Below are 11,138 nucleotides of genomic sequence, written 5' to 3'. Positions count from 1 at the left end.
TTCATGATACTGTAATGAAAAAGCAGACACTTAAAAAGACTACATTTAAATAATTGCATTTTATTTTGAAACGTATGTGTTGATATATAATCTTGACATTTCCTTCAAATGATAACGTTGTGGATCATAAAAGGGTACTGTCCAATTGTATAATTGAAATTAGTGAGTTATCATACTATCGTGTGAATTAATTAGTTAATATTAACTTGTGTCATGTTCTCAGTTATAACCGTGGTCTATATAATTATGGGCATAAAGGGATGTAGAGCCAATCCCTGTGTTTAGGCTGTGGGAGGAAGCCGGAGTACCAGGAAAGAGAACGGCGTTCATGCACAGCTGAATATGACCTTGTTGACATGACAGTAGACAGTAGAACTTAACATTTATTAACTAATAAATAAGGCAAAGTTACAACCATCAGCAGTCATCAACTCTGTTTTCCACAAAGTTAAGGTCGAGCAATGTAGAAAAGTTTGTTTCCAAATGTAAATATTATACCTGAAAGATTATATAAACTCATGATTAATGTCTGACCTTATCAAACACAACCTGAGAATTAGTGGATGTCAAGGCTAACAAATGAAGCACATTAAAGTCCCTTCCGTGTATGGAGGTAAACAGAACTAATCATGTCACTAGGATAAACACACTCGTTAAAAATGGTTTAACATCGTCATTAACTCCTACCCCCATTTCAACTACATACAACGTGCAGTATCCCAGATGACGTGTTTTTGCTTCAACAGGACGTTCACTTAGCCAATGTAGTGCAGAGATTTACAAACGTATGTCCCAGAAACACAACCAGACAAATGTTATGCTACTTAAACTAGAATTGTCTTGCTAAAGAGGAACATGTGCCTAAAAAATCATATGAGCAGTAGTCATTTATATTTCATGTCAGGAAGCTCATAGATAACCTTTTTTTTATAGTTCTAAATTACAAATGTAAAAACAGTTGTTATTTAAAAAAAACCCCGTAAAACTTTAATAGAAACAACATTGTATATTACAACAGATTTGTGGTTTGTTGACATAAACAACTCTGAGAGACACTGAATGTATGATCCATCTATGATATACAAGCTCCATCAATATTTCAACTTACATACACACACTAATTGTAAAAAAAAAAAAAAAAAAGTTTATAAACTTTATTGTAGTCATGTTTCCATTTTCCTTAGAAATAATTGTACATACCAGGCTCTCCCTTATTGCCAGTAGTGCAAGTATCTGTACTCAATTTGATTTGATTCGTTTTCCACGCAGATGCATCATTTGAACAAATTAAAATGTAGTAGTATTAGGAGGCACAGCAAATCAACAGCACACAGAAACACACTCTAAACGTGGATGGGAGACATCATGAGGCTAAAAGGTGTCACTAGCAGGCTCATCTCATGCTATTAAAATAACCCATCAACACATGGAAGAAGTCTCAGAACCTGTCCGTCATAAATCTATCCTAAACCTTGATGCATTGGAGACACCAAGGTACACACTTCAGGGTCAACAATCACGCGGGTCTTTAAAAACTGCAACTTGGGAGCAAATTAAGAGAAAGACTTCAATGACAACTTTAGCAAAATCCAGAGCCACTTAAAAACCAAGGTGATCTCTTGCCGTTAATGAAGACTATACCACGAAAGATGACTTCTGCTTGAATTCCCCCTGAAAGCGAACATATCAAACATCAGAACTAAAACATTTCTCCAACAGCTCTAACTAAAAACTTAACTGTCCTAAACTAAAAACAGGTATGCTTGAATGAGATAAGAATCCTCTTGGAAATGACAAAAACACTCATACTTACATCTTCATCCTCACCGCCACCACCATACAATGACGCAGGCTGGTAGACCACGCTGGGCTTTGGTTTGCTGATGGGACAATTAAAAGAACACGTTGAGGTAACCAGAGAGAGATTCTAACCTGAACTTGCATTTCACTGAGGAAGTGTTGAGTCAGCAAACCAGTCGATTGATTATCTGCTAAAATCTACTAAAACGTATAAAAATGAAAGTCCTCTCACCTCTCAGTCTTCTCTGCAAAATAAGAAAAAGGAAACAACATTAGTAGGATAAACTACTCGGACCATATAACAAAAATTAAATATTAATATTAAACGTATTTTTGTTGAAACTGACGTAGCCAGTCAGAATAATATTGTACTTATTTAGTGGATCTTGAGATTCATAACTTATTTTACGTATGCTTTTTCTTAACTGAAGGTGATGTAATTATTATGTTTGTGATTTGACTCATTTGTTGGTTGCTGCAGCTTGTAGCCATGTCCACAGTGTTCGGTGATGTCAAATCAAAATAATGATGATCAGTGATTTTAATGTAATGTAGAAAACTCACTGGGCAGATATCCTTTCCTGTAGGCATACCAAATGCCAAGTCCCAGCAGCCCCACCAGCAGCAGAGCCACTATCACCCCAGCAACAATCCCTCCAGTGTTTAGGTCGCCTTGAAGAAGAGGAAAAGGAAAAATCAAACTCTGTTTCTATTGGTTCCTTTGATGCAGTCGAACCTGTTAACTACCCTTTAAGTGTTGGCAGGCAGTGGCTGAACTGGTTTAAAGATGAATGTCTATTTAAAACTTGAGCTCAGGCTAAAACATGTTTTTGTAATAAAAGAGAGGAGCACTTACGGACATCCATTTTCAAGGCTTTACAGCGCTTAGGAGGTCCAGCATCGTTGAATGCCTCGCAGGAGTACAGACCCATGTCACCCTTGGTTGTAACGGGAAACTCCTGAAGAGACAGAAAGGGTATATTTTTTAATTTTTAAGGCCACGGGAACACAACTGCCACACTACACATGGTGCAAGTAATAGGTTAAAGCTGACCAGGTTGCCATTAATTGTGTTGAGCTTGTAGGTGGCATTTTTGAAGCCAGAAATCTTGCTGGGCTCAGGGGGCAGGAGGACACCATCTTTGTACCACTTGTATTGGGGCGGAGGTGAGCCGTCGCTGTCGTGGCAGGACAGCAGGGCCGTCTTGCCCGTCGTCACCGAGGTGGGGACTCTGCATACAGGTACGGATGGAGGCACTGCGGGACAACACACAATGATACACAAACCCCAATACAGTGCATAAACGTACATTGTATGCTGGCGACGAGAGTCAGGGTGGATTATTATGAATGCAAAGACATTATTATAGACAGTATTTAAAGGATTCTCACCCAGAACAGTCAGCCTTACTCTGACTTCCCCAAACTGGCTGTTGCTGCCGGACACCTCGCAATCGTACACCCCGCTGTCCTTGCGGGTCACTTTGGAGAACCTCAGATTACTACCGTACATCGTCACTCTGCTGGAATATGGAGCTGGGGAAGAATGGCTGCATTTAATACCGGACTGAAAAGCATTGAGAGCACACACACACCTCCACGAACGCTGCCCATTACTCTGAACTTGTTCTCTAACTAATAGAAAATGTTTGAAACTTTCAGTGTGAGTGTGGATCTACAACGCAGATTGTTATATCATGTTATGTAATACAGTATGACCCCCCCTTCAAAGCTTCATGCGTGGCGACACTGCTGTTGGGGTCGTGTTACCAACACTGTTCTCTCGACCCAACATTCCACCTATTTTCATTAAAACACCTAATTTATTGTTTTTGAGATATTATTCGAAACAACAGAGAGACAAACAAACGGGAGAAAATCCTTCGTGGGGGGGAAACAACTGACATTAGTCAATATGCTATAAAAAGAGACAAACATAGTGTGGATCTACTTACTTGTTGGTTTCCCATCAAAAACCACATACGTCTGAGAGTCTTTCAGGTCCTTAAATTTCCACTCAACTCTGGGGTTTGAGCCAAAGTCGGCCGAAAACGAGCATGTCAGGTCAGTCCCTTCAAAAAAAAATCCAAAATATACACATGACTAGACTGCGAAGGTTTTTCACTTACATTGTGTAATATGAAATAACAAAGCAATCATTTAAAAAATTCTTATTCCCATTTTAAGTTTGTGCATTTTCAGATTTACTGCTGATCTTGAAGATTTTAAAAATAACCATCATGAGTTAATATCACATGCATTCCTTACTGCGTGGTAAGCTATTTAAAGATAACCTATATAACCTTAAAGCGATGGTTCAGAGTCAAATGCACCCAAGGTCATTTCCACCATGACGTCCAGCCAAATACCCCCGTCAGAAGCATTTTTAGCGATGGTCAACATTGGTCAAGATAGGGATATCCGCCGAATGGCTTAGTACTGGCGCTAATGGTACAGTGTGTAGATCTCGTAAATTACCTCACTAATAATGCATGGAATGTTACCAAACTTCTGCAGTAGTACACATAGGGTCTGTACTCACAAAACAAGGCATTTGAAAGTTTGTAAGTACATCAGGAGTTTATTTAAAAGAACACTTGCCCGATAGCTTCTATCCTCTGCTGCTAACACTACCGCGGCGTCGACGCCACTTCCGTGTGTACCTAGCTGTTTCTGTGACGCGAGTTTCAGTTTTGCTGAATTTTTATAAATGCTTGTATTATCAGGTCAACACATTTTTATAAATGCTTGTATTATCAGGTCAACAAGTGTTGAAAAGTGTTGACCTGATAATACAAGCATTTATACAAATTCAGCTAAACTTTTTCCATACTGTCGCGTGAAACTGCATGACGGCATCTGCTGGGTAAACACAGAAGTGGCATCTACGGTGCGGTAGCGTTAGCAGCCGAAGATAGAAGCTATCAAGCAAGTGTTCTTTTAAATAAACTCCTGGTGTACTTACAAACTTTCAAATGCCTCGTTTTGTGAGTACAGACCCTATGTGTACTACTGCAGAAGTTTGGTAACATTTCATGCATTATAAGTGGGGTAATTTACGAGATATACAAGATGTACCATCGCACCAGTACTGCCATTCGGCTTAGTACTGGTTATCTTGACCAATGTTGACCATCGCTAAAAATGCTTCTGGGGGGTATTTGGCTGGATGTCATGGTGGAAATTACCTAGGGTGCATTTTACTCCGAACCATCGCTTTAAAATATCAAAATACAACTGCAACGCAGATTTGAAACCAAACATGGCACATCGTGGAAAAAGACCACAGGGAATCTGTCAGTTTTCGTCAACGCCACCATACGACGTAAACAGATATCAGTTAACCAGCAATCACAACACTCACTGTCATTTAAACTTTAAATTATACACAAAAACATGCATTCTGTAGGAGCACTATTTAACTACAGGTGTCAAAGGTTACTAAAATCATATGAATGTTGCCTTGCGAGTTACAAAGTAGCCAGGAAGCCCAGACATGCGGCTACACTAACTGACGTGCTCCTCCTCAAAGATTTAACTATATGTTGAGGCTATGGCCTTAAACATACAGCCTGTTAGGTAAAAAGGCTCAGTTACATTAGCAACACGCTTTTATCCAAGCCATATCCGCTGCAAAATATCACTCTATCACAAAGAATAAAAGACCATGAGCAGCATAAATGCACAGCAGTAGTCTCCCGTTGAATTAGAGGATAAGGCTCATCATTCTTCTTTAGAAGCGGGGTAAAGAGTGCAAACACAATTACTTTGGGGCGAATAATTAAGGTATACAATATATACATTTTAATTTTCGATACTCACCTTCATTTTCTTTCACCCGCACATCTTTGTTCTTGCTGGTGACCTCAAAGCCACTTACACCTGCACAGAGATGAAAATCAAACCGTAATTACCAGTTTGGAGTTACATAAAATGCTGTCAAAACAACACATCCCTGTACTTTGTATTGGTGAACAGATATAATGCTATGATATACATACACGAGTATATTAGATGTTATACTTTCATCACCTCGATTCTAAATTCTCACTTCCTGCAAGTACAGCTATTTAGTCTTGGTGAATATGGTTATTAAGTAAAAGACTGCAGTCATCTCTGTATCTCCAAACATTGTAAAATCAGCCATGCATCAATAAAAAAAACTAAAGAATAAAATAATTGATGATATGACATCACACTACAGATACATGAGTATTCCACAAGTGGGAAAACTGCGGTAATCCTGAGTTTTCAGGTGGAATTGAAGGCTTGGAACATGAATAGCTGGAAGCCTCTATTATATGAGGTTAAGCCCGAGTGAGAGGGAAGATAAAAGCAGCTGAAGCAACCACGAAGAGTGGTAGGAATGAGGATGAGTCAGTCTAGATTAGATTAGAGATTAGCATCATATTCTAAACTCCTTTTCCCCATGAGAGAGTAACATCTGAGATCCCTGCTTTGAAAAGCGGAGTCCTCTACGCTCATCAACTACATGGCTGACATGTTGAGGTCACAATATGACTGACAGGATAAAGACGCGAGTAATCGGGCATAAAAAAACAGTGGAAGCTATTTCAGACATGAACATGTTCAGCACTACTTATCAGCAACTGATTTGTTAATCAAATGTGTGTTTTTGAAATGCCAAAAAAAGTGTCAATATTCACGAGAAATATTCTATGATGGTAAATATCTGAATGAAATATAAATATATTTCTGGTTTGGAATGTCAAATGGACAAATGACCAAAATTTAAAAACTTAGTTTTATAAACGAAACAATTAAATGAGAAAATAATGGTCAGATGAATGAATATAAAATGTGAGCAGCAGCCCTTTGATAACACAATCTAACTGTACGACACTTCATTAGGCTTTAAAGAACGAGCACTGCAGACAGGAAACGAGCATGCCAATGCTCAGACGTCAACAGTGTGACATTATTTTAAAGATCACGCCTCTTGTCAAACACTTAGAGTGTGCTCACACACCACGAGGGTGTGTGTGTGTGTGTGTGGAACAGAGAACTTCCGGTGAAACTCAACTGAAACTGCTACAGCAGAGACGCAGACGACTAAATGTTTATTGCATCCAGACACAGGCCTCTCTGTCACATCATATACAGTATCAGCCGCACCACAACACACCGACATTACGTGTTGGAAGCAGTTGACTTAAAGGTACAATATGTAAGAAATCTAAAGCAACTGGCCGTAAAATCATCCTAATATGTCATAGAGACTCAGGAATAATGATCATATAACATACTGAACTCAACAACAACAACAACAACAGTACAGCCAAAATATTCGCATTTAAAAAAATCTTTTGCGGACCGCAAATCATGTTTATGTTTTGAAAACATGTTTTGGCACGTGGCGCCACCCACTGGCGTCTACAAATCATTGCAGTCAGTAGAGTCTCAGCTGCCGAGCAACCACGGGTTGCCAGTTTCGACTGAGCTACAATGGCGCTGCGAAACCCAAAAGTTATGATTCACAAAAACGCCAAGATGAAAACCGAGGCAAAGCGAGGGTCTATATGGGTATGCATCTGAACGGTGGAGACAGTTGAAAGCTGAGAGGAATTTGAAATCGGATGCAGAATTGGCTACTCTTCTCCTAGACAGGTAAGTTGAGCTTGGCTAACTAAGTTAGCATCATAGCTTGATGGGGATGGACATTTCGAATACTTTGAACTGTCGAGAAACGTTATTCATTACGATCATAGAAACAAACGCTAGCAGCATAGACGTCGGAACTAGGGGTGCGGCCGACTCAGGGAGCGGCTCCCGGTCGGTAAGAGCGCAGATCCCGGCAGTCACCGAGGATCAACAGCTGAGTGGCGGAGACTCCGCTTTTATGTCGGCGTCATAACGCTTTTGGTGCGTGTTTAAAACAGTGGGTTTACTTCAAAACGCGAGCGTCAGACGCTGTCAGAGCGTTTATGAACAGTGTTTCAGAGCTCCCCCTAAATGTCTCAAAGTAGGCTTTCAGGTAATTTCGCAGCATAACAGCGCCTTCCGGGTAAAAAAGACGTAGCCTACGGCAAAATCTGGAATGAAAAATGGCACTGTTATTTCATCCCCGAATCCCATTCATAAACACAGTATCTAATATCAGTTAACGAGTCGTTTTCCGTTTTTAAAACGAATAACGGGATACGAGTCATTTTTCCGTTTTTCTCTTTTATTTTGAAGCGAAAAACGGGAAACGACCCGTTTTGCGATTGTTGACTTCAAAACGAAAGTTGGATGGCCGCAACGTACACGGACCGTTTATCCACTTAATCATTGTGTGCGTCTCTCCCCCGACCGCCGTCCAGCTTGCTGACGGAGGATACGCCAACAGCTCTGGCAACCTCGAGTCTGGAGGGGGAGGGGTGTAGGGGGAGGCGGATACGACTCGCCGCAGTGTTTTGAATTTGGGTGTAGTAACGTTTTTGGCCATTCTTACATATGGCACCTTTAACTGCTACCTTGTTGTCTGACGAGCCTGTGTTGTACGGAGACGATACACTACAGCAGAAGTTAATCATTCACTATGGGCAGCCGTTAATTACACACATCACCCACATTTTATACAAGGCCTACAGACTTTAAATCTATATGTGTAGCAACATTATACTTATACTCTCATCTCAAATTTACAAGTTACATTTTTATTGAAATTAAATTCATACCAACAGCGAGGAGCTGTTTCTCACAGGTGGAGAGATAAGGTCGTACAGTCAGAGTTTTGGTTTGGAGATAAGCCTCCTGTGTAAAATGAAACCAGAGCACTCCACGACTGCTTTGTTTGCATACTTTGCGGGTTTCGTAGTTGGGGAAAACTCAGTTTCAAGCTCCACAGTACATTTGTTTTTTCTTCGCAACAACTTGAAGCATTGTTTAGGGTCCATTTCATTTACTGAGGAGCTTTACAGCAAAGACAAACAGTAAGCAGTCTGGAAAAACAGCTGGAAGACACAGTTCACCAAAACACCAGGCCCTTCTCGTCTAACCACTCTGCCTTGTGGCCAGTGATGTCAGTCACTTATGCAAAAGTTTGTTGAAACTGTTATTACAGAGCAAGTGAACAAATTATACCGTCGATTTCATCATGTTCATTAAAATCCTTGGACCGCTCCGAGTCAAGATTGGGAATGTAATGCTGCATTTTGGCTGTTAATGAAACAGTGCATAGTACTTTTGGAGATTACTCACTGGAACAACCAACAAATAAAAAAATCCTTATTCCCTGACAGTTGGATTTGTAAACATACATGTCTCACAAATTCAGAGATAGTATGTGTTTAATTTAGAGGCAAATGGAACTGCTGCAAGTGAGTGGAAAGCTCAAAACCCTGGGTTGCATTCACACACACACCGATAGTGTTGCATTCTTAATAGGATGCAGTGGAAATCAACTCTTGATGCCTTCTGTGTGCTCGTTGTTGATCCAAGTGTAGACCCAGTGAACATTGGGGCTTCTTAATAATCCCATCTACCGGTATGAGTACAGGCCATTAACTAGAGGAACAGGAATGTGGAACAACATGTTGCATTCTTCCTACATTTATGACCACATCGCAAATGCCCATTGTTGCAAAATAGGGGGAACACATCATAGTATCGCTTGTGTCCAGCTGTTAACTTTCTGCTATATTGCTGCCATTGATTTTGAAAGAGATTACAATAAAATTAAAAAAAATAAGCTGCATATTGTAGACTACAAGGGACAATCCTATTCATGGTCACTAGTGTTAACCTCACCTCATCAGCTCACAAGGCCAACATGTTGGTTCCCAGGCCCGTTGGGTCATTCGGGAGTATAAGCAACAAGACAACATTTAGGGACATAATAGCAACATTTCAGTATTGAGCTAAACGACGCAACTTGAAATACTGTGAAGCGTTGCCTTCCTTCACACTAAAACAAAGAGAGGTCCAAATCACTCACCTGTCGCTGCCCAAAAGAACAAAGCCACCGAAACCAACCCGCTGACAAACATGTCGGCCAGTCCGCTCCTTCCTGCTACAAGCCGGCGTCCTTCTTCACTCTCCTCCCGGAGAAGCGAGCACAAAGTACCGGAATGTCTTCCTGGCGTCGAGTGAAGAACCGAGGGAATGTTTCCCGACTATTAATCCACTGTATGGACGTTTCTATCTGCGGTGGCCGTGTGCTCTCTCTCACCTGAGGAGTCCACCCAGTTGACAACAAGCTGTGTAACTTCCGCTAAAAGTCTCCTCTCAGGTAGCTGCGTGACGTCAGAGTGGAAGAACAGGTCTGACTGGAGCAAAGCTACAATGTAGCCACATGTACACGGAGAGAAAGCTGGCTCGTGAGTATGTACACAGACAGGACGGGTTCAGGTCTTTGAACCCCCCCACCGCGGTGACACACATCCAACAAGTGTGTTGAACCTCCTTCACTTCCTGCTTCACCCGCGGTCCTGGTCCAAGAATTTGGAACGATGAGTCATACATGAATTATGTGCTGAGGGATTTGATTTTCTTTCATGTTCACACAACATAATAACATTATTCCTCCTCAGTTGCAGAAGTATGGAAGCCCATTTCCGCCACTGTCAGAAGAAAAGAGAAACTTGATCACAATAATGAGAAGCTTTCTAAAAATGATGACTTAGTATCTCAAAATAATGAGAAGCTTTATAAAAATAATTACTTAGTATCTCAAAATAGTGAGAACATATATTTATATATATTTGAGATACTGAGTCAATATTAAGAGATAATAAGTAATTATTTGAGACAAACTAAGTCATTATTTTGAAATACTAAGTCAATATTTGGGGATAGTAAGTCATTATTTTTGAGATACTAAGTAATTATTATGAGATACTATGTTACTAGACACTAAATCATTATTTTGAGAATTTTGTGGCTGAAATGGACTTCTATACAGAAGTGAAACTGTCAGCAACATAAATCACATAAAGTCGCATTCTTAGTTTTTATATCCATGATCATAAAAAAGCAAATTTACCATAATGATGATGTGAGCTGTCAATTTTATCATGTGTATGAATCTGTGACAACATATTCTGTGACATTAATGGCAATGACATTTTTATTTGGTAAAATTAGGGTAACTAATAACAGAACCGTTGTCAGGTTACATTATTTATATTTATTTGGAGACACGGGGCAGCTGTTTTTAGCTTTAAGTTAAAATGCATTTAAGTTGTACTATGTATATAAATCTATTCAATCTGTTTAATTTACGGTGCCTTTTATCATCACCACAAGTAGTGGAGATACAGCAAATATACAGGATTTACACCATTGATAATGGCTTTAATGTGTTTCTTTTCTATGCATGCAATTCACAATGCATT

At 40.0% G+C, this 11,138-nt stretch overlaps 1 protein-coding gene across 1 annotated transcript; it reads right to left on the bottom strand.

Annotated features, from left to right (window-relative positions):
- Positions 1-365: 365 nt before the first annotated feature.
- f11r.1 (F11 receptor, tandem duplicate 1) lies at positions 366-10,162 on the bottom strand. The gene is made up of 10 exons (XM_084028111.1): positions 9,740-10,162; positions 5,623-5,682; positions 3,756-3,872; positions 3,193-3,336; positions 2,855-3,057; positions 2,657-2,759; positions 2,365-2,472; positions 2,033-2,045; positions 1,814-1,880; positions 366-1,671 (listed from the first exon to the last, which is right to left on the bottom strand). The coding sequence occupies exons 1-10, from the start codon at positions 9,789-9,791 to the stop codon at positions 1,636-1,638; spliced, it is 903 nt and encodes a 300-aa protein (XP_083884237.1). The 5' UTR covers positions 9,792-10,162; the 3' UTR covers positions 366-1,635.
- Between the last annotated feature and the right edge of the window lie 976 nt (positions 10,163-11,138).

This window comes from Eutrigla gurnardus (genome assembly GCF_963514095.1).
Source record: "Eutrigla gurnardus genome assembly, chromosome: 15".
Lineage (NCBI taxonomy): Eukaryota > Metazoa > Chordata > Actinopteri > Perciformes > Triglidae > Eutrigla > Eutrigla gurnardus.
Note: the sequence above shows the minus strand (reverse complement) of the source record. Positions and strands in the feature narration are given on the sequence as shown.